This window comes from Syngnathoides biaculeatus, chromosome 13 (genome assembly GCF_019802595.1).
Source record: "Syngnathoides biaculeatus isolate LvHL_M chromosome 13, ASM1980259v1, whole genome shotgun sequence".
In the NCBI taxonomy this organism is placed as follows: domain Eukaryota; kingdom Metazoa; phylum Chordata; class Actinopteri; order Syngnathiformes; family Syngnathidae; genus Syngnathoides; species Syngnathoides biaculeatus.
The window spans coordinates 25,004,017-25,028,527 of NC_084652.1; the positions used below are offsets into that span (position 1 = coordinate 25,004,017).

Consider the following 24,511-nt stretch of genomic DNA (forward strand, 5'->3'; position numbering starts at 1 on the left):
CAGACCCTGATTTAATGGATATTGGAAGTAATGGAGGGTCAAGAGTGTACATATCTTCAAAAATAGTTTCTTTGTGGCAGAATATAAGAAAAGACTGACACACACACATTTTTTCTGTGCCTAAGTGGTAGCAATGTTGAATGTGGCAGCATTTCCTTTAAAGGCAAGGTAGCAATATGTGGCTGCCATGTTGAATGTGGCAACATTTAGAGGCAAAGCATTGACATGGTGGCCATGATTGCATGAGGTCTACCTATTGTCACATGGACTTCTGAGCTGAGAGAGCCCACATTGCGGCAGTGTTTCAGAGAAACACAAGTTTCAGGAGTCTGGAACATGCTGTTTTTGGTACAATAATGTATGTTTGTTTTTTTGTTTGTTTTGTTAAGCCGTTCTTCTGTGTTATCTAATTAACCGATTTGGAAATCAGCACACTAATTCCTTGTGGCTCATGAAAGTGACCTGCATCGACATGCCACTAGTAAATAGTTACATTAGGTATGTTTTGAAATGTTTTAAAACATTTTTTGGACACATTTTAAAATTTTTCAAACATTTTCCCTTTTTAAAAAATGTGTTTAAACTAACTATGTCCCGATGTGGGCATTTTAGGCCACAAAAAAGTGCAAGACAATAATTTTGTACTTTTCAGTAATGTTGGTGCATATAGCCACAAATCAGTGCTTCAATGTATCAGTCAATCGGTTATAACGCACAACCCCCTGCCCCTAGTACTATGTTAAATTGATGTTCCACTCTACATCCCTTGCCTATTTCCTGTTTGCTGCCTATAAATTCAATGATTGTCTTATTTTTCGAAGGGAAACCATACTCCATTATTTGCTGAGAAACCAGCTTAGGTGCTTTTTTTTTTTTTTTTTTAACATTTTCTAAAATACAACCAAAGCTCTGTCAGTCCTACTTGACACCCTTTACTTTTTGCACTCTTATATTATGAAGAGACTGAATTAATTAACTGGAGTAATCTTTCTTCAATTCCTGCCAGTGTGTCAGCTTTGTACAGAACCAAACAAGACCAGTAAATCTATTGTTAAATTGAAGAGAGATAAGTATTTCAACATATAGTGCCTGATTTTTTTTTTTTTTTTGCACATCTCTCACACACAGAGGTTTCAAATCATCAAACCCATTTTAATATCACTCAGAGATAACCCAAGGGTATGCAAAATGCAGTTTTCAAGTGACAATTCGATTTATTAAGGCACAAAAATCTCTGAACTTTTCTGACCCTCTGCAAAAAGGTAATCCCTCACCCCACTCTTCCTTGGTAAATCACAAAGTCACTGTGTACAACCACAAATTTGGGAAAGGTGAGTTCAATTTTACAAGCCACACCCAAACCTGATTACCGTCGCTTGTTGAATCAATAAATCACTTACATAGAATCTGCCAGAAAACATGAAGTAGGTTACAAGACCTCAAGAAATAATGCATCTGAGGTAATGATACCTTATTTAAAGCCCTATTCAAAGTGATTGAAATCCATCAGTCTGGAAAAGGTTACAAAGCCATTTCCAAGGCTTAAGGGCTCTACTGTCAGAGCCATTATCCACAAATTGACAAAACTGGGAACATCGACAAACATTCCCAAGAGTAGAAGACCAGCTAAAGTTGCTCCAAGAGTGTGAGGACAACTCATCCAGAAGGTCACGAAAGAACCTCAAACAACATCTAAAGACCTGCAGGTCTCACTGACCTCAGTTAAAGTCAATGTTCATGACTCTACCACAAGTCATACATCAGGACAATGATCCGAAACACACCAGCAAGTCCACCTCTGAATGGCTCAAAAACAAAAAATTACACTTTTGAAGTGGCCAAGTCAAAGTCTGGATTTAAATCTAATTGAGATGCTCTGGTGGGACCTTAAACAGGCAGTTCATGCTAGAAAACCCTCCAATATGGCAGAGTTGAAACAATTTTGCAAAGAAGAATGGGACAAATTTTTTCCCGAGCAATGGGAAATACTCTTCACCAGTTATCGCAAATGCTTGATTTCAGTTATTGCTGCCAGGGGTGGCACAAGACTTATTAGGTTCAGGGGCAATTATTTGTTCAGAAAGGCTCAGAATGGTTTGAATTTCTTTTGTACCATAATAAATTGAATTCACGGATCTGTGAGAATGATTGACATTCCCTTTTGACCAATCAGTGAGCATCATTTTCTGATCTCCGGCCTGCTCTCCACAGCCGCCATCTTTTACCCACAAACAAAGAGAGCGTGTGGATAAATTAGGTCTAACTATTATTACTTTAAGCCTCTGAATTGCGAGTGTAAAGTCCTGCTTATATCCGATTCAGATATATGGTACTTCAATGTGTCTGGGGAACGTGTAATGGAGATGATTGGTATACAGAGAGATTACTGGGAGGATATCTGGTGCGCTTTCCCACCGCAAAGCGTAATCTAGATAAATGCAAATAGTGGATTAAGGCTTGTGGCCAACCTCACGACCATCTGAACATATCGATGATAAATGAGCATAAAGCCGTCTGTTCCAAAGTAAATTATTCAATTAGTCGGTGTAACAGCTATAAAGTACAATGATGATGAACATCTCCTGTAATGTTACAAGGGGCTTGCACTACAAATTGACAAAGACCATCCCATTATTTTCACTATTATTCATTATTTATTTCATTTTAAACTGTAGTTCATATCCGTCTGACAAAGAATTGGTTTTCTTTTCCTCCTTTCTGTTGGTCGAGCTACAACTAGTTCATTCACCTGCACTGGTTTGATTTTGGACCCTCTGGGTTTATTCTATTGTTGTGATAGAGACGTGCAGCTTTGCTCACGCGGCACGTGAGAATAGTTATGGAGTTTGAGCCCTTGTCGAGTTTTAATCAAACCAATAATATGGGAGCACTTTCCATCCAGACTGAAATAAATGAAGAGAACATCTCTGTAAAATATATAATGTTGGTATTTGTGTACATGTTTACTTTAAATTCTATCCTGTAGGCTGTCAACAACCCATGTATTTACCTGTGGACAACGCAATTGTTGTGTGTGCCTGTAGGAAACAGTATGACAAGCTTTGGGAATAATATTCAAGCGTTCTTATCCATGATTAAACACAACACGTGAACACAAATATTTTGGGCCTACATTTACGTGTACAGCGTACGTTTAGACCGATAGAGGACACGCATGCTTCCATAGTTTATGTCAATTAATTGTCCACTATGAACGTAGATATCATTTCGAATCGACATGTTTATGTAGAGTAAAAATGGAAACTTACTCTGCTTAGCATGAACAACAGGCATCAGAAATCTTATAGCATTCGATGTCCAACATTAGTTTTATGAGGTGGTTGATTCTTTTGCATGGATGGCCAACACATTGCAGAAACTTTAACTGGCATTCCCGTTTGGGAAACCATGACATTAACAATATATCCCTGTTGAAAGTAATTCAGGCCTTTCTGTATACACTTTGTCGATATTTCTGATACCATGGTCAGAAAGGAAACAGAAATACTATCAGTAATTGGCTCTAATGAATCGCTCATAACATGCTTCGGCTGCACTGCGTCCGCCATTTTGATCGATAGCTTGGGGTGCTTGACAACAGTATCTCAGTAGGCTTGGCTTAAGCGTCCTGCGCGGATCTGTAAATTGTTGTTTGAAAACAGCATTTTGTATTACGTTGGGTTGTGTCTGAGAGATAGTAAATTTGTTTTGATTATTTAAAACTTTTGAGTGTGTGAGAACCCCCCCCCAAAAAAAGATGAAATCAGGAAGGGAGTGAATACTTTTTCACAGCATTGTACAGGTATATACTTTTCATGACATGTTTGTTTGGTAATCTCCCATAAGACCGTAAAAATAAGTGTCTTGGCTGGAAAAAAAAAAGGTTGGGAAACAATTGTATCCTAGTACTGATATAGCACATTTATTTTCAGTAAAGTGTCTTAACAATATGTACATTATCACATATTGCGATATTGGCTGGTTCAGGGTGTGCCCTGCCTCCTGTCTGATGACAGCTGAGATAGGCTCCAGCAACCCTCGTGAGGATAAGCGGCTCAGAAAATGGATGGATGGATAATGTTGAATGAAATCAACAGTAAAATCTATCAACCAAACATTCCGTTTTAGCTCAGTTTTAGTTTGTATATATTTTGCACATTGTGGTACTCTTGTCACATATGAGAAACATATTTTTAATTATTCATTAACTTGTGATATGTTTGCCTTAATTAGGCAGATTTGGACTTGCCGGGCCTCCTTGACACTCCTCTTGACTCTCCTGATGCGGATTTAGAAGTCTTGTCATCTGGAGTCCTTTCTCGTCGATACTCCCGCGATGCTGCCACGTCAACCGTCAGCATCCAGGGCTCAGGGAACCACTACCATGCCTGTGCCTCTGATGAGTATGAGGATGTAGGCTTTGATCCATCCATTCTTCCCCCTCCAGACCCTTGGATAGATAGCATCAGTGATGACTCACCTAATGTCAACTTCAACAGCTCAGCTATTTTAGAGGTAAGTGGAAACTAAATTGTATATAGATATTCATATTGATGAAAACATTATCTCATACTATAACTTAATTTTCAAATTGCCCAAGGCTTTAGAAGCAAGTAGTAAAATTATAGGCTATGTAATCATAAAATAGTCTTGTAAAAAAAAAAAAAACTAACAATATAGCCAAGTCCATTTTTATTTAATAGTTAATTCACAAGAGACATTATCATCAGAAACCTTACAGATGGAAGAACGTTGAGAACAGCCCTTCTCAAACATTAAAGAAATTCCAAATGAGCAAGAAATATGGAAACAGCCAAGGGGGGAAAAAAATCAAGACTCAGTATGAACCCACCATCATGGCTCATGTCTATCTCCCTTGACCAGTTGAAATATATTTATATTTAAAAAAAAACACACAATGTACATTGACAGTGCACATAACAGTAGGTGTAATTGTGATATATTGAGATGCATTAATGCAGACTATGAAAGACAACAATTTTACTTTTTAAGGTTGTTGTCTACAAGCTACTACTACTACGTAGAATAAATAGGTTTGTAACATACTTGGACAGCAAGTGAATGTGAACATGTAGAGATAGTGGAAGCGATAGGGTTCACTGTGTGTCATCGATGGTACAACAGTATGAGTTTATAACATGCGTGACTCAGCCCTGAATATAAACATTACTTTGTGGTAATAAAATATAGTGTGGTATGCAGCGGTTTTGACCAAACAGGATGTTAAAGTACTGTACAGATTATCTTGTGGCAATCACAATGTATGTTCTGGCAGGTGGTTCAAAGGACAGTGTGTCAGCGAGATGGCCAATGGTTCCTGAAACTGCTACAAGCTGAGACTGATCGCATGGAGGGCTGGTGTCAACAGATGGAGATGGACCAACAACATAATGACCTTCCGGAGGATGGTATGTCTTTTAAATAGGGGCTAGTTTGGATTTCTGATGCACCAAATATTTAGGCATGAAGTAGAATTTTTGTTTTTATACATTACAACTGTTCCTCCATTTCTTTTCAACTACACTTCTGAGCAGGATTCCCGAACAGATACCAGATTTAAGATCATATATGAATTGTCACATGGTGGAATTTGTACTGTGGTGAAGTCTAGTCAAAAGGGAGGAGGATCCAAGCAAAGGCTAGGCACCTAGGCATAGCTGATGACCACAGGGCTACACCCCACTGGTAGGATCTGACAAAGAGAAATTCTGGAAGGAGCTAGATGAAGTAGTTCTGAGCATCCCAGGTTAAGAGAGTCATGATTGGTGCAGATTGGAACGGAAGTGCGATAATTGTTTTTCAGAATAGAGAAAAGAGGATCCCTGCTAGTAAACACCTGGACTCACTATCTTTAAAAAAACAATGACCAAGTTCTAAACCTTGGTGTTCTGATAGATTATGACTGGAGCTTCAACATCCATGTATCCATCCATTTGCTGAACCGCTTATCCTGACAAGGGTCATAGGAGCGTATCCCAGCTGTCATCGGGCAGGTGGCGGTGTACACCCTGAAGTGGTTGCTAGCCAAGTGCAGGGCACATAGAGGCAAACAGCCGCACTCACAATCAAACCCAGGGGCAATTTAGAGTGTACAATGAGTGCATGTTTTTGGAATGTGGGAGGAAACTGGAGTGCTCAGAGAAAACCCAGGCAGGCATGGGGAGAACATGCAAACTCCACACAGGCGAAAACGGGTTTTGAAGCCGAGTCCTCACAACTGTGAGGCCAATGCTCTAACCAGTTCCCCCACCGTACAGCCCAGACCTTCAACAGTCATATCAAATCCATGTCCATTTTTCAAGCCGCTTATCCTCACAAGGGTCATAGGGGTGCTGGAGCCTATCCCAGTTAACTCAATTACCAAAACCGCCTTTTGCCATCTGAAGAACTTATCCCGAGTGAAGGTATGGCTGTGTCAAGGTGACCAGGAGAAGTTCATCCATGCTTTTATCTCAATTGATCTTAATTATTGTAATGGTTTTTTACTGGACTCCCCCAAAAGAGCATTAAATAGCTCCAGCTCATTCAGAATGCTGAAGCTCGGGTTCTGACCAGAACAAAGGAGTCAGAACATATTAGTCTAATTTTAAGTCTTTCCACTGGCTTCCAGTCACCTTTCCAATAAATTTTAAAATTCTGCTACAAGTCTATACATCACTAAAGGGTTTGGGTACACAATACATGAAAGAAATGCTAACAGAATACAAAGTCAGTAGACCTCTGAGAGCGACACTCAGGTCTAATAGTGGCGCGCAGAGTCCAAAGCATACATGGTGAAGGGGGATTGAGCTATACCGCACACAAATTAAATAAAATGCCAAGAGAAGTGACATCAGACCCAGGTGTGAATGTTTTTAAATCTACGTTAATAACCATCTTTTTGTGATGGTTCTTGTACATGCTCCTAGCTTCTTGTGTGTGCGTGAGAGATCACACAGGTTTCTGAAGCAATGAACGTTTATTGGAGTCCAAGGACATGTAACACAGTGAGAATGTATCATGGACTGCTGCAGGTAAAAACATAGAACAACATTAATGGATAACACAGATAAGGGATCACCCACAACACCCAGGAGAGGTGAGACAACCAATAATCTACATCTCCTTCCTTTAGCTTGCATCCCCGAATACAAACAAAAAGCACTATGTACAGTAAGTAGAGCACTTTAAAGATTCCTTATATAACTAACACTTTAGCAGTAGCTCTTGTCGTAACCTCTGAAATGAAAATAATGCCTCATACATGAAGACAAACAAACATATATTCAGGATAATGTAGTCAGGATGAATTTTAAGAAAATGAACATAGATGATCTGATGAATCAATTACTACTACTTCATCAAACAAATACTCATTTTAACTATTCATAAACACAATACACAGCGATTTTTTTTGTCATGTGTATTTAGATTTCAGTCTGCAGATATGACCTGAGCGTGTTATGTAGTGTGCACTGCTGCTGTTCTTTTTGGGCGAGTGTGTAGTGCATGCTGACTGGGGGGAGGGTGTCTGTTGTGGTTGCATGGAGGTTAGATTGGGCATGCGTGGTGTGAATGATGTGAATGTGGGGCTGTTGACTGTCTGGTGACAGTTGTGTAAGTTCTGATCGTCTGTCTGGAGCTGTGGTGGTTGCTCCACCACATAAAGAATGTGTCGGCGGTTCCTCCTGTAAGTTGTCCCATTTGAATGGATGATGTAGGAGCGGTGCTCCTTGCTTTTCTCCTTGACAACCCCCGCCTGATCGAATCCCTTGGGTGTTTGGATGCGAACCACCTGTCCTTCTGTTAAAGGCTGCAGTGGATGACTTGACTTGTCATGCTGGTGTTTCAAAGTGAGCCTTTTGTTGAAGAGCTGGGCACTGACCTGCTAGCTGCATTTAGGTGTTGATTCTAGCAGTTTGGTGCAGACGGATGGCTGTACGTGTTTGACGCAACATGAGGGGTTCTGCAGGTGAACCCAATGCTGGATCTAGAGGGACGTTCCTGAGATTCAAGATGCTGAGGAAGACATCTGATCCGTCTCTGTGAAACTTTTCCATCACGGCTTCTGCGCTGTGCACTGCTCTCTCTGCGAGGCTGTTGGATTGTGGGAATTCAGGACTGCTGGTAGTGTGGATGAAATCCCATTGTTTGGCAAAAATTTGCACTTCCTCATGCTCTGCGATGTGTTGCCTGAGCTCTTCCAGGCGAGCTGTGGAGATGTAACTAACTGATATGACTTCATAAGCCTCCTCCTCTGGATGGCTGTGAGAAGCTTGAGGGCATGGAGCTCTGGAGAGAGTGTCAGCCACATACATGTGCTTGCCTTTTTTGTACACTAGGCTGATGTCATAGCTTTGCAGGCGAAGCAGCATACCCTGAAGACGGGCAGGGGCAGTGTGAAGGGACTTTTTAAGTCTTGTCACTCAGGGCTGGTGGTCGGTTTCCACAACAACCGACTTTCCATACACATTGTCTTTAAACTTTGTGCAGCCAAACACAACAGCTAGGAGCTCATATTCTATTTGAGCATACCATGTCTCTGTGTCAGTGAGGGATCGTGAGGCGAATGCGACTGGTCTGCCATTTTGCATGCACGCTGCCCCGAGTCCAGACCATGAGGCATCGCAAGTGAGTGTGACTGGTGCCTTGACGTCGTAATATACCAACATCAGTGGATTTTAAAGGCATGACTTCAAGCGATCAAACGCCCCCTGGTGCTGTTGGAGCCAGCACCATTCGGTGTCCTTGTACATCAGTTGCCTCAGAGGGATAGATTCCCATCCCCAGGAAACACTGCAGTGATGTAACGTCTGTAGGGACTGGCATGCAGGTGATGGCTGCTGTTTTGGCAGGGTCGGCTTTGAGGCCCTGACTTGTGAAGATGTGGCCCACATACCCCACTTGATCCAAATGGAACTTGCATTTTTCTCGATTGAGCTTGATTGACTGCCCTTACACGGTCGAGCGCCTTTTTGAAGTTTGCGCCATGTTTAGCCGTGTCGCGGCCTCCAATGATGATGTCATTGATGATTACTGAGCATGGGTAGCCAGTAAACAACAGCTCCATTTTGCACTGAAACACCTCGCTGGCAGAGTTGATACCAAAAGGCATGCACAAGAATCTGAACCTCCAGAATGGAGTACTGAATGTTGTCATTATGGAGGATTTCTTGTTGAGACTGATTTGCCAAAAGGAGTTCTTGGCGTCCAGAACGGAGAACACAGCCACCCCAGACATCTGAACAGCCACCTCCTCAACAGAGCGCATTGGATGGTGAGGTCTCTTGAGTGCCGTGTTGAGATCTTTTCAATTAATGCAGAGTCGTATATCACTCATGTTCTTCTTGTGGACTACTACCATAGAGGAAACCCAGTCTCTGGGCTCTGTGACAAGTGTGATAATTCACATGTTTTGCATGCGACTGAGCTCTGCTTGCACTCTTTCTTGCATACCCATAAGAATGCGGTGAGTTGGTCAGACCAAAAGTTGTGTGTTGGGGTCCAGTGTCATCGAGTACGTGACTGTAAGCTTTCTGAGTTTGTCATCAAAAACATCATTGTATTGTCTGAGAGTCTGTGTTCTGAAATCCGCGTTGCTGTCCAGAGTGACTTGGCTCATCCTAACGATTCCCATGTCCACACGCGCGATATCCGAGAAGTGGCTGCACATCCACATACACTATGAAAAAGTTTAATGTGTGATGTTTCTCCTTCAGGCAGCATGACAGAATAGCGAGGCCATTTGTTTCAATCCTGGTGCTTCCGCAGGCGATGAGGTTTATATCAGTCATTTGTAGAGTGATTTCCTGTCTTGTAGACAGTTGCATGAAAGTCTTTTGTGGAAGCACATTACATTTCGCTGCAGTGTCCACTTTAAATTCCACAAATTTTCCATTCAGTTGCACAGTAATAAATCCTTCATCCTGTGCATCAACGATGTTGATTTGGTAGGCAACATCAACACCATCCAAATATAACGTGGCATCTTCCTGTGCTGATGTCTGTTCCACTGACACTTCATGCACTGACTGTTTAAGGCCTTTCCTGTGCCGTTTCATGGATGCGACAGACTGAGATGGCTTTGGCCAGGGTCAGTTCACTATCTCTCAGCAGAGATTTTCTCAAAGAGTCATTGGTAATGCCACACACAATGCAATCTTATATAAGTTCGTCAGTCAAATCTTCAAAGTGGTGAGTTTTAGCTTTGATTTTTAAGTCACTTATGTAGGATTCAATGCTCTCGCCTTGTCTTTGATCCCGTTAATGAAATCTGTTCCTGTCCATTGTCCTGTTGCTTGAGCATTGCACATTTCCCTGAATTTTCTCTTCAAGCACTCTGGATCCTCTCTGGACTCCGCTGGGGTGATAATCGCTCCATTATTCCCAGACTCACGCACTTCAGACGCATTCACGAATGACCGTTCGCGGTCGATGGCTTCAGAGCCAGCCAGGTTAAGGAGAATGTACATCTTTGTCTTTGCAGGCTTCTCAGGGTGTGCTTCAGCAATAAAAAATGGCGTACATCCGTTCAAAAACACGCCATCTTTCAAAAACATTTTTGTCAAAAACGACGAGGTCCAGCCTGTGAAAACTCTCTGCCATGGCTGGGCAAAAAATGAGCGATGTCCTTGGCTTGGCTAGCCAGTTAGCATAGCATCAGGTCCTCCGAAAAATGAAAACAAGCGACCCAGAAAAAAAAAAGTTACTCAGAGGCAATAGTTCGTATCTGCTGTCTTCTGACACCATGTAAATGCTACTGGCTTCTTGTGTGTGCATGAGAGATCACGCAGGTTTCTGTGGCAATGAATGTTTATTGGGGTCCAAGGACACGCACGGCAAGAGCGTATCATGGACTGCTGCAGGTAAACCATAGAACATCAATAAATAACACAGATAAGGGATCAACCTACAACATCTGAGACAACCAATAATCTACTGTTTCATTTTTGTGTGGGAAAGGTGAAATTAAATTCACAAGCCACACGCAAATGTGATTATCACCATACTATCACCATACAAGAAATCATCCATCCATCCATTTTCTTTGCCACTTATCCTCACAAGGGACGAGGGGAGTGCTGGAGCCTATCCCAGGTGTCAACGGGCAGGAGGTGGGGTACACCCTGAACTGGTTGCCAGCCAAACGCAGGGCACATTGAGACAAACAGCCACACTCATAATCACACCGAGGGGGCAATTTAGAATGTCCAATTAATGTTGCATATTTTTGGAATGCGGGAGGTAACCGGAGTGCCCGGAGGAAACCCACGCAGGCACGGGGAGAACATACAAACTCCACACAGGCGGGTACGGGATTGAACCCGGAGACCTCAGAACTGTGAAGCCAACAACTTTACCAGCTGAGCCACCGTGCCGCCTACAAGAAATCATTGAAATAGAATTTATCAGAGAACTTGAAGTCAGCTACCATATCTCAAGGAGCAGGGCATCATGCTTTACCACTTTTGGACTGCTTACCAATTTATGACCTCTGCCTGGTATTAAAGCACCCTCAAAAACCATTTCACTGCCTCGAAGTTCTGCATTTGGGTCCTACCCCATGCCGCTTGCTCCTGACAGAGCGAACAGGCCATACGTGGACCCAGTGGACTCAGACCTGATGCACGCTGCCTTCAAGCGAGCGGGATGAAGAATTTGCTGCCTTCTGCCTCTGTCTCAAGGATCAATCGCAGCGGTGGGCTTCCATGAAGAGTCATTTAGCCTCACAGTTTATGGTTCTCGTGGACCTGGCTCAAGAGGGGATTCATTGACCAGCCACTGCCTCTTGTTTTTGTTCCACCCACCCAGCCCGCAGCAACCACCAGATTATCCGGCAACGGCACGCGACGTACGGCCGTCACCTCTTGCTTCTGTTTCGACGGCTTCCAACCAGGAGCCGCTCTTCCTGATGTGGTGGTGCCCTGCCCGCAGTGTCAACCACGTGTTCTTGTTTCCATGGCGTCCAGGCTGTGACGTCCACCACAAGGCCCTGTTTTGTTGGTGCCCGGCCAGCGGCGTCTGATTCCCGTCTAGTTACCACTCGGCCTGCAGGATCCACTATGTGCACCTATCTCGTCGCACTTAATGCATCATGCACTCAGGCAAAGTCGAGCAACCAGCCTTCTTATCCAGCGGGTGCTACTGCGGCGCCCACAACAGCCACTTCTCATTCCTGCTCCAGTGGCAGGACTCGGTCAGCAAGCAGCACCTCTCGCACATGCCTCGGCAGTGCTCAACCACCAGCCACCACTACCTCTCGCACATGCCTCGGCAGTGCTCAACCACCAGCCACCACTACCTCTCGCCCATGCCTCAGTGGCGCTCAACCACCAGCAGCCACCGCCTCTCACCTCTGCCTCGGGACAACCTGAAGCAAAAGAAGAAGATTGTTGAATTTAGTCATTTCGTGGCATAGCCAGAATTCTAGACAAAGTATTTAGAGGTGAGGTTAGGCCCTTACTGTTCCATGAAAGAGACTGCATAAAAATGTCAGTTAGCAATCCAAGAAGGAATTAATTCTTTATTGATATGCTTCAATGGTCGTCAACTAGAAATAATATCACAATGGAAAGTATGTACACAAGGAACTAACCAGGTCTTTCTGTTCTCTAATATTTTTTTTTATCCATCTGTACATGCATTTTCTTAGCTGCTTATCCTCTCAAGGGTCGCAGGAGTGCTGGAGCCTATCCCATCTGTCAACGGGCAGGAAGCAGGGTACACCCTGAAATGGTTGCCAGCCAATCACAGGGCATATCGAGACAAACAGCCACACTCACAATGACACCTAAGGGCAATTTAGAGTGTTTAATTAATGTTGCATGTTTTTTGGATATGGGAGGAAACCGGAGTGCCTGGAGAAAACCCACACAGGCACGGGGAGAACATGCAAACTCCACACAAGGAGGGCTGGGATTGAAACTTCCTCAGAACAGTGAGGCCAACACTTTCCAGCTGCTCAACCATGCCGCCCTGTATTTTTAATTATTCTTATTTTTATATGCAGTGCTATTTTTCTTTGTTGAAAATATCACAACGTAATCGGTCTCTCTCATAACGTAGCAAAAGATCCGCGTATGAAATGTGTTGATGTGCACATACAGCTATTAAAAAAAATAATAGTTTGGGGCAGACCATGTAATCGGTCTCTCTCATAACGTAACAAAAGATCCGCGTATGAAATGTGTGCGCATCGCCCAGCCAACAATGTCTCACTCAGCCTGCAATATAGCTAGGCTCCACCCCCTCCTTATATAGGATGGCGGGCCGAAACTCAGCCACACCGGCTGAGGCGCCGCGTTCGGTGCTCACATCTTCCGCGAAGGCTGCACGTCGGACTTTGCGACGGGGGCGGCTCTGAAGAACCCAGCCGAGAATGCGTTACTCAGTCGCGTGCCGGGTCAACTGTGAGCACTCGGCTCCGTCATAAGCCACACCGGCCGGCTGCGATGAGCCGCGATGGCTCATCTCCGCCGAGAAGTGGATCGGATTGGATGCGGTGTGTCTGTGATGGCATATCATCTGAATATGGCTCGAAACAATAGTGTAATATTGCCCTGAGGGCTCGAAACAATAGTGTAGTATTGCCCCGGTAACTTCACTCGGTTGTGTGGTGTTTTCCTTTTCGAAAAGAACTTCCGTGTCAGAAGGGGCGCGTTTGTTTAAATATCTCTGTTGTTCGGCTTCCATAGTAGCAGGCACTGCGCATTTTCAACGGCGGAAGTGACGATGACGTCAAGGACAGATGACGTGACTAATATGGCGACCACTTGGATGTCGAGGGACACTCAATTGCGCAACTTTCTGCATGGATGATGCGCTCTCCGCTCACTTTTTTTTTTCGTATAGACATTGAAGTGAATACTGTTATATGTATTTTTCATTACAATATCTATTTTAGAATGTTTATAGGGATGTCACCCGCACTTTAAGTATATTGCACGATTCGTCACTTTAAACTGCAAACTTTGCACAATTGTCATTGCGCTCGTCTATAACAGCGAACCGCGAATGGGTAAGGGCACTCTGTATAATCTCAACGTTATGTGGGGCGTTGATGCACTCTTAACTGATCCAAAATATTAAAAATCTCTGCATCTTTGCACATCTGTGACTCTTATAAGGAATAGTTTCCTTTTAATTGAATATCTATTGTTCTTTGGTCTTGTTAGTTTGTTTGTTCTTCTTCTCAGTCTTCAACATGAATGTCGTACCAGGGCGGCACCGACTGCCAGAGACAAATTCCTTGTGTGTTGTTACATTTCTGGCCATTCAATCTGATTTTTATTGTGATTATCCATCCATCCATTTTCTGTTCCGCATATCCTTACAAATGTTGTAGGAGTGCTGGAGCCTATCCCATCTCATCCTATGCCCTGTCTTCGGCCAAAACCCTGAAATGGTTGCCACCCAATCACAGGGTACATAGAAATAAACAACCATTCACACTTCCAATCACACCTAAGGGCAATTCAATTTAGTGTCCAAATAATGCATGTTTTGGGGATGTGAGAGGAAACCGGAGTGCCTGGAGAAAACCCATGCAGGCACGACGGGGAGAGCATGCAAACTACACACAGGCAGGACTGGGATTTGAACACCGAGCCGCCGAACTGTGAGACACTCTAACCCGTGCTTCCTGATGTTTTTATTATATTTCTCATTCTGCCACTCATTTAACTTTTAATTTTTTTAATTTCATTTAACACCATTGACAATTTTCCCATCCTTGCAATCATATTTTGTGTTTCTTGTGATTAAACCCGTTATTTTATACTGTTTTATAGTATTTTACAATTTCTATCACTTTGTCTTATTTATGTTTCTGTGGTTGCAGTTCTGGGAAAGATGAGGAGTGCCATCGGAAGTGCTCAGCTATTGATGTCACAAAAGTTTCAACAGTTCAGAGAACTTTGTGAGGAGAATTTAGTGAGTGATCATCTTTTATCCCTCATACATACTCATGGGTACAAATTGCAAGAGTGCAAATTTAAATAAGTAATATTATTGCTGTCTCAGGACTTCCTTGTTTTGGCAATAAAATCTAAAAGTATCAAAAACGTTACAAAAACTCTCATTAACTGACAATGAAACCAGGATGGTCTTGGGGATATATAATAATATAGTACATTCTGTCATGAACCTCCAGACCAAAATGCAGGACTCCGAGATGAGGGCATGATGTTAGACGTAGTTCTATTCAAAGCTGAGGTCATAAGCGGTGTAAACAGTCCAAGAAGGCAGAGGTACAGAAATCCTAGGCTAGGCAGGACCCAAAAGACATGCAGCGAGGTCTGATGACTAGGAGACAAACTATGAACTAGGACTTGACAATGACTATGAAACATGGTGACAGGAGCGGGAGGCGGCCGCGGAGCTGCTGCTGCCGCCTGAACAAGAACGTAGGGCGGCCGAGTCATCGCCGCCGCCTGAACAGGAGCATGGGATTTGAAGGGGGGCGCCTGAAGAACCGCAGGCCGCAGAATGCTGTGTTGTTGCTCTTTTGGTTTCCGACTTGGCACACCCGAACTGGGCGCTTGCCGATGAATGAGAGACGGTGGCTTTGGACGGAACCCGACTGGCTTCTCGTCTGGCTTAGAGTCAGTTTTCCCGGTGGGAGACTGGCAGAAACTGGGAGGCATGAATACATTGTTCTTGGGAACAGAATGGAGCGACGGGAATGATAAACTCCTCCCCCTTTTCACTGGAGGAAATTAGTTTATCTTGTCTTTCTCTGAATCTTCTCCATCCTCTGTACTTAAGCCCTCTGCTGATCACTTCTGAGTTTTGTCTTTTTGGAAAACAAAAACAGGAGGAGCTATTGGAGGCTTGTTTTCGTTCGCCAAGTCTGCTATTTTACTTTGACGCTCGCCCGAAAGTCTGTCGCCACCGTGACGTGGGTGTGACGTGGCAGCGGATCTGTTGCCACCAGAGATGTGAGCTAGGTTATGAAACAGGTCAGTAGCTACCGTGGCGTAATCGTGATTTGTCAGGAAGGAAGGAAGACATGGTCTTAGCTCGGTAGCGGGTCAGTTGCCACCGCAGCATGAGCGTGAGTCAGCAGCGAGTCTGTTGCAACCGCGACATGGGCGTAGCTCGGCCAGTTATCTATTTCCCGCTGAACCTGGGCCGTGAGGACCGCAAGTTCAGCACTCTGCCGCTCTATTTCCGCCAGCATTTCGTGATAGAAGACCTTGTGATTCTTGAGTCGCTGCACCTCGGGAGTTGTGGACTCCTCCCTCTGGTCTGGAAGTTTCATAATCAGTTCCGGATCTGCTGGGTTGGTCGTAGCTGGTGAGGCATGGATGGACGATGGCGGTGTCTTGGTCGCCACGCAGCGGGAAGCACAAGGGGGCACCTTTCTTGGGCATCTCCTCTGGCCGATACGTGGAGGACCTGGGTAGATGGCCAAGCAGGTTCCCAAAAAAAGATTGGAGGACGAGGACTTGGACCTAACGGGCGAAGGCACTCGGAATCTGGAGACGTGGGGCGGTGACACAGACTAGGTCTGATCACAGGGATAGGAAGTTCACAGTCAATATCCAAATTACAGTCAGGCACCCGGTCATATAAATTTAAGTCTTCCTCAAAGTCCGAAAAATCCGAGTCCAAAAAAATATGTGGTTGTGACAGGTTCTGGTCAGGAAGTAATCATGACACAAGGGTGGTGCGTATGACAAGGAAAGAGGGGACAACATCATGGAGCCCACCCGGATAGGATATGCTTGGTCCTCAGCCAGGCGGTGTGCCTGGCGCCATTCCCGGTGATGCCGCGTCTTTCCTGCTGGGTCTTGTATTGGCCAGTTCATTCTGTCAAAAACCTCCAGTGTGGAGCTGGACCCATATGCAGGACTCCGAGACGAGGGCATGTTAGGTGTAGTTTTATTCAAAACTGAGGTCATACACGACAGGCAGGATCCAAAAGACATGCAGCGAGGTTTGATAACTAGGAGAAAAACTATGAACTAGGACTTGACAATGACTATGAAACATAAACTAAGACAGGACTAAACTCTGGTGGCACAAAAACGCTGTGACGAGGATAGCTCAACAATACTCTATTTTCAGTGGTAGAGATTCCTACTATCGATGAATGCAACTCACTAACTCAGAGCACAACGAAATGGCCAATGCCAGTGAAAAACACCAGCTTAAATGCCTGTAAAATTACGGTCACAATGTGAAACAGCTGTGAGGAGTGACAGGTGTCGGCGCTCTTGGCAGTGGCCAAGTCTTGCTCATGACACATTCATACATTTCAGAGAGAGTGTAAACAGATAAAACCTACAAGAAAATTGGTGGAAATTAAGAAATTTGACAAGTGCCAAATGTGTGAATCTATTGCTCATCCATTTGTTTTGTACTGCTTCTATACATCATTAGAATATCATCACTCTCTTAAGTCTTTCCTCTTTGTCATCCTTCTCTACCGGTCATAGAACCCTCATGCCCACCCACGGCCTGTAGCCTCCGACTTGGCTGGTTTTTGGGACATGCTCCAATTGTCCATTGAGAACATTAGCCTCAAGTTTGATGAGCTTCACCAACTCCGAGCCAACAATTGGAGACCCCTAGACCCACCTGAGAGAAAGGTACTGAAACACACACAACAAAGACACAAGTATGTGTCTTACTTTATAGGGCCATATCTGTAGTCGCGTCTAAGAACAAAAATCATTTGGAATACAAAGACCAGCCACAAGATTATGACCACTTACAAAATGAAGTCATGCGCTCCAATACGATATCCACCAAACTCTGCCAACACAAGGATAACCAGAAATGAATACTCATAGATTACTTCTTTGGCCCACAAACCACAAAGAGCCGAGAGTTCAACACAATTAATCTTACTGGGATGAGAATGCCCAATTTGGAAAAACACTGAAAATGTCTGTCGGGGGGGTTGCGGGGTTGGGTTGGGGTGGGGGTGGGTGGGGAGGGAGGGGGGTTGGGGTTGAGTTTCCTCCTGGATATTTTTTGCTCCTATCACAACAGAGTGCACAGCACTTTGCCGGGAATGTCCACTTTTTGTATGTGTTCGGTTGGACATGTTGATACTGTTTTCGGTCCTATCTGCACAGTTACACTTTTTTCAAGCCATTTCCGTTTTGTTGTGCAATGTTTGCAGTTTAAAGTGACGAATCGTGCAATATACTTAAAGTGCGAGTGACATCCCTATAAACATTCTAAAATAGATATTGTAATGAAAAATACATATAACAGTATTCACTTCAATGTCTATACGAAAAAATAGTTTTTGATTCCAGCATCCTTGTCAATTGCCCTCGCTCGATCTTCATCCTTTTTTTTTAACACTTTCGCCATCGTAAAACTTTGAACACACTGTCGCTCAGTTCGCGCTAAGTCCCACGCGCCATTACTTGGCTAACTAACAAGTTACACTGCGATTTCTGAGAACCGAGAACACATGTACATGGCAATGGTGAAACTCGATTAACCACTAACACGATTGCATCGTTATACTGTATAACTCTGTTGTCCAATCGAGTAATCTGCCGCAAACAAGTTTTAATGTTTACGTCACAAAATGCAAATATTTACACTACCGAGCAAATTAGAACGGCATATGACAGTCGTGCTTGTGCTAGCACTAAGCTGAACTTGCAGCTCGGAGCCCACCACCGAGAGGCAGGCGCACGATACCGTACCCCTACCCCTTCCTGAAATTTTCTCAACGGATTTGCGCTTATCTCGAGAATGGTCATTTTGGTCTGAAAAAGTCAGGAATCCGCCGATCGGCGGAAAATTCTTATCCCTGATATGATAAGCAGTTGATCGTTCACTGTCGACGGCATGATTTTTTAAAAAATATGCTTTGCTGTAGTCTTCCTCTTTGGGAAAAAAGCTGATCTATTATAACGCGTAAGTTTTAGTTGTGGATTCCCTAATCTTTTGTGGCTTAGTTATATGTTTAGCACAACAGACCTAGATTTTGGAGTGTGGGCATGAAGACCTTCAGTGTTTAGAGTCCTACTTTCAAACCTGAAACCCCAGAACCAGCTGCCAGGCAACTTAAGTCTTGCTGCAGGTCTTTTGCAGGCATTAAACGAAAGGAATCATTTGACAGAAATTAAGGAAGTTGTTAAAGCATGGACATCTCTTTGTAATTTGATGCTCTGTAATTCAACTAGGCTCAGATTTTGGGGGGACAACATATTGACTGAAAAACTTCCCTTTACGTTTTTTGTGTGTGGAAATGCCCTATAATACCAGAGGATAGAGCCAAAGCCTTGTCTAATAGAAGACTTTTAGTGAGACTATAATACTAGGGTCCCAAATCCTCCTAAGCCTCTGTTTTAGCTCATCAGCACCTCGTACCAACTGACCCCCACAGCTCCACGCCTGCTCCTACAGCTCGCAAGCGTCTCCTCTGACACTGGCATAGGAAGGACTATTAACTCCGGCATGGTGACATGATGGTCATATCGTTTTTGTGGATGCTATGCAGATCATGAGTGCCATTTAAACTATAACAATAACAATAACAAATACAACTACGACGTTTGTTTTTTTTTTTTTTTTTTTTTTTTACTGCAACCTGCTGTCGGGCTTTTCCCCCTCCAAATAATGGAGGATAATAAAAATAATTCATAACATGGAAAGTCTGGCTGGATTCCAAAAAGGCAGTCATAGCAGGTGAACACAAGAAATGAGTGAAATGGAAACAATTATTCAGTATATGGTATTTATATGGTATTTCACTGTGCATCATAACTGCAATGATAGAAACTGTTCTAGTGAGTATACTTTTTGTTGAGGCTTAGAATAATTTAACCACTTTACTATACCGTACTGCAGTTTGAATATTAGCTGTGTTGAACGATTTCATGTCAGAGCTGTCTGCAGGCTCCTCACCTCCGCCTCTTTGTCTTGTATTGAAGCCTCACGTGTCACGACTTCGGGGCCCAGTTCATTGTGTGTGAGTTTAGCATGAGTTTACGAGCTTGTTACAAGTTTATTTTCCTCGTTACCACATCTCTGCGTTCCTGTGCCACCATAGTCAAGTCACAGCTTGTGTTTTCATATGCCATGTTTTTACCTTTGCATAATCTGACCTCGTTTCTTGTTTTTGTACCCTGCGTTTTGACACGTGTTTTTGTGCTTTTGTCTTGTTGGACTGCTCGCTGTGTTTTGACCTGGTATTAAACCTCCCTTAAAAACCATGTACTTGCCTCGGAGTCCTGCATTTGGGTCCTTCCTCTAGTCCGTGCTCGTGACATTTAAATTGTTTTGTTGGTCCAATGGAAATGATTTTAATTTTTTAGACTGAATGTAAATATAATTTACAATAGAGGTGGAATAATTTTGGTTGCAATTGTGTATTTATATACAGTACAGCCAATAAGTATTTGATGACTTGGCATTCAACCATCTCGACATGAACATGTGTAGGCATGCTATTGTCTCACTAACCATGCAAACGCTCCTTATCCACAATGTTAACTGGTCAGCAAACTGTTGGCCATCATATACCACATCTTGTGTTATTTGTCAAGCCATGATACGATCTGGGATGTGTGTAAATGTGTTTTTATTATATTTTTTTCTATGCAGGATGTGATCCAGGTACAAAACACCGTACACATTATTCATTGTTACTGTTTTCAAGTAAATGTGACTGCAGATGCAGATCATCTGTATTTCATAGCTTTTCAGTGAATACATGTGGCTGATTTAGGAGAGTTGAGGGTTTCATTTGTATTGACAGCTGTACCATGTGCATGTGAGTTATATACATTTGTTTTGTTTTTTTACATTCAGCAAGCATTTCAGGTTAGTTTACACTGTGGCTTTAATGACATCATTGCACTCATTTTTTTTTTGTTTAATCTGTTGCTCCCTCTCAGCAGTATCTGATGTGGCTTTTCATGTTGCTCACTTTTGACTCTAATGGCTTCCTCATTTGCTCTCATGGCCTTTTTTTGTTTGTCTCTTGTTTTGACAGTGAAGGCGCTTGCAAACAGCCACGCATCAATCACCACAAGAAACACCACAAGGCCTTAACTTCTCTGGGCCTACCTTGATCCATCATATGTGTCCATGCATCCATCTACCCACAATACTCTCTTCCCCTCTTTTCTTTCTTCTGACACCCGTTGCTGCCTCATCATGTGTGGCTTTCTGTTCTGTGCGTTTTGGCAGTTAGTGTCAAGGTCAATGGATACAGGAGGGTTTGGCATCAATGCATTTTACAGTCAGGGGATAATAATACTCCACAATTTCATTCAAATAAGTCACTGTCCTTAATAAAGCACCTTGTATTTTTAAAATAAAAAAATGTATATTTACAGCAGGGATTTTCAAAACTTAATACACCAAATACCAACAAAAAAAAAATACTTATACAAGTATTACTACTACTATCATGACTCACATTAAAATTCAGCATGACAGTAAGCCCTAGTGTTAACCAAAACCAAGACAGGGGATTTATTCCTGAAATGTAAATTAAATATTGTTGTAAGCCAGTAGTAATATTGTGCACAGTTTGAAAGTTAACGCTGTGCACAGTTAAAAATAAAATTGTTCTTAAATAGTTATTTTAATACTAAAAAAATTAAACACAAATTGTATTAAAAATCTTTACAAACAAAGTACGATAAAATGCGAATATATTGTACAGATACTAAAACCTGTGCTTGGGCTGCGATTCTTATGCACACCACTAGAGGAAGTCCGTTTACCACTAGTACAAGGACAACAGAATAATGCTCAACAGTCTACAGTTAATATTACCATGGCAGAATGCATAAGGCTTAAAAAATGTTTTAGAACATTATTATTGTTATTATTATTATTTATTATCACATATAGTGGCTAAGAAACCTGATCATGGTGACAAGAAAAATGTTTTTAAAAATAGGTAATTCAAACTTTTATTACTAATACTATTACTTGACCTTGTTTGTTTTAATACATTCGAGACAAAGCTATGATTCCAAAATAACAAAGATTCAGGTGTTTGGAGAAAAATAAATATTGGCTATAAGGCATAACAAAATGCTCTCACAATTTTATTGATCATTTTTGGTCAAATTAATCCAAAAACCTACCTCAGTCGTCACAAGACAATAGTATGTTTTCAGTACACATCACAAGTAGTCCATCTCTATTTGTTCAAATGATCTTCCCTCCCCTTGCTACCGCCCTCTCCCACCAGGAGAGACGGCTTCCGCCTCCAGTACCCAAAAAGCCCCCCAAGGCCCCACACCACCACCCCCCTCTGGCAAGAGATCGCTCGCTGGAGAGTACTGAGAAACAGCGACAGGAGGCCAGGAAGCGCCTGATAGCCGCAAAGAGAGCTGCATCTGTGCGACAAAACTCTGCTACAGAGAGTGCTGACAGCATTGAGATCTACATCCCTGAGGCGCAGACAAGGCTATGAGGACATTACTCAGCAGTACAGTACCTACAGTATGTCACATAAAACATCACATTGTTCACTTCTTACTGGCAGTTGTTAAATACAGAGGCAGCAGGGTTTTTTTTAAGATATGTCCGAACTTCAACAATACAGTACGTCTCTGGGGCCATAAGTGTCGTCTATGAATTTATTATATATAAAGCCATGAGGGATATGCCACACTGGACCAGTGCACTACTTTTATTTTCACTGATGAAGAAGAAATCGTACCAACATTGCACAACATACAGACTTTTGAGTGGTAATATGGTTAAGCAAAGTGTTTACACTGACACTCAACACCCATCCCCTGGAGAGTATATTTTCTAACAACCTCCAACATTTGTTTAGCACTATAATTATGTATATAATTATTGATGTAGTTATCATAAGGTTGTTATAAAATCCTGCAAAATACTCTTGCAAAAGTCTTTCCCTCTTTACAAGCATTATTGTGAAATGAAAAGGTCAGAAATACTGTGATACACATCACAAAGTTTTAATAATGGAGAGATCAAAGGAAATGAAATGGTATGTGCACTTGAATCAATCGTGTTCTCTTATCGCATGCTCGTTAGCTTCAGCCATTCAAAAAAATCTCAACTACTAGGTAAAAATGGGGATTTCATCTGACATGGCTATAGCGTTGTGGCCAGTCAGTCCAAAGTACAGCTTTATCAATATTGGTTGACAATCATGTTTATTTATGATTTTTTTCATTTTTTATTCATTTAGTCATTTATTCTGGAGCTAAATAGCATAACTTCACAAAAAAAATGACAAACAGTCATGAGTCCTTGCGCCACCCACTTCAGATGTGTGTGAGTCTTGCGATGTTACTCATCTGGTTTGAAAGATAAGGTGGAGGCATAGTCGTGTGTGTGTAATGTTTCCAAATATTCATCAAATGAGACAAATGCTAGAGCACACATATATTTTTTTGGTTTTAGCACTAAATTTTAAAAATGTATTCAATATTATGCGTGTACAAAAATCTTTTGTTGTATATCCCATCAACCTTTTCTCAGAATAAACTAAAAAGTATTGGAAAAGAGGCCAATGCCTTTAGTCTCGTTGTAGACTGGAAAAAAATGGGTTTGACATCCCCAATAAACACGAAACGAGATGAACAACTTAGCTTTCACAATGTATACGTCTGCATCTGAACCACTTCTTTAAAGATCGGATTAATTGCAACGAAACACCAACGTGTTAGTTGATCAAATGTATTGGAACATTGGCAATTGTCACGACCCATCGGAACGGAGGTAGGACGCAAATGCAGGAGGACACGGAAGATGCAAGGTAGTTCGGGGAAAAACGTTTATTATTAGAAGGTGGGGGATCGGGCAGGCAGTCTGGTGCAGCAGCGGTAGTTGGGACGTTGGGCGAAGAGAGCAGGTGAGCGGGCAGGCAGGAGTCGGTACACGGGAGATCGATCAAGGCAAGCAGAAGTCTCAAAAGGAGTCAGGCTTACGGGGTCGGTCGGAGAACAGGCGAGGTCGGTACACACGGGGTGACGATCAGGGATACGAGCGTGTTGGAACGGGACATGAACCTCAACGATCCCTATATATACACGGGATAATCAGCCCGCATGGGGCGCAGGTGTGTGCCTCCCAATTAGTGCGAGCGCGCGGGCACCCCCACAGCCCGGGCTGGAGCGGCAGGATCATGACAGTACCCCTCCTCTAAGGCACGGCTCCCAGACGTGCCTAAACGAAAGAAACAGAGACAATTATTAACACATGTAGGGGTGGGCAGAAGGGGGTCCGGAGGAGGGCACGCCCCTCCTCCCCCAACCCCAGTCTGGTGGCCATTCAGGCCACCAAACGCGAGGGGTCCGGGTGGACAGGTCAGGAGGACGATCCGGACGCCAAGCACCAGGATCCCCACGGGGCGATTCGGGTGGACGACCTCGGTGAGGAACCAAACGGCGAAGCAGGAACCATACCGAGGCAGGCAACTGCTCCGGACAAGAACCTCCCACGCCGTGGTTGCAAGATGACCAGGGATTGGTCGCTACCGAGGCTTGGTCAGGAGGTCCTGGCGTCTTTCCTGCTGGGTCCTGTTTTGGCCAGA

The 24,511-nt window shown here is 43.2% G+C and overlaps 1 protein-coding gene across 2 annotated transcripts in view; it reads left to right on the forward strand.

Annotated features, from left to right (window-relative positions):
• dlgap1a (discs, large (Drosophila) homolog-associated protein 1a) overlaps nucleotides 1–23,484 on the forward strand; it is a 162,054-nt gene extending 138,570 nt beyond the window's left edge. For both annotated transcript variants that reach the window (XM_061838973.1, XM_061838974.1), the window contains exons 12-16: nucleotides 4,234–4,515; nucleotides 5,297–5,429; nucleotides 14,840–14,931; nucleotides 17,442–17,594; nucleotides 20,972–23,484. In XM_061838973.1, coding sequence (XP_061694957.1) covers nucleotides 4,234–4,515; nucleotides 5,297–5,429; nucleotides 14,840–14,931; nucleotides 17,442–17,594; nucleotides 20,972–20,974 — 663 coding nt within the window. In that variant the 3' untranslated portion in view covers nucleotides 20,975–23,484. The remainder of the gene's footprint in view (nucleotides 1–4,233; nucleotides 4,516–5,296; nucleotides 5,430–14,839; nucleotides 14,932–17,441; nucleotides 17,595–20,971) is intronic.
• Nucleotides 23,485–24,511: the final 1,027 nt, after the last annotated feature.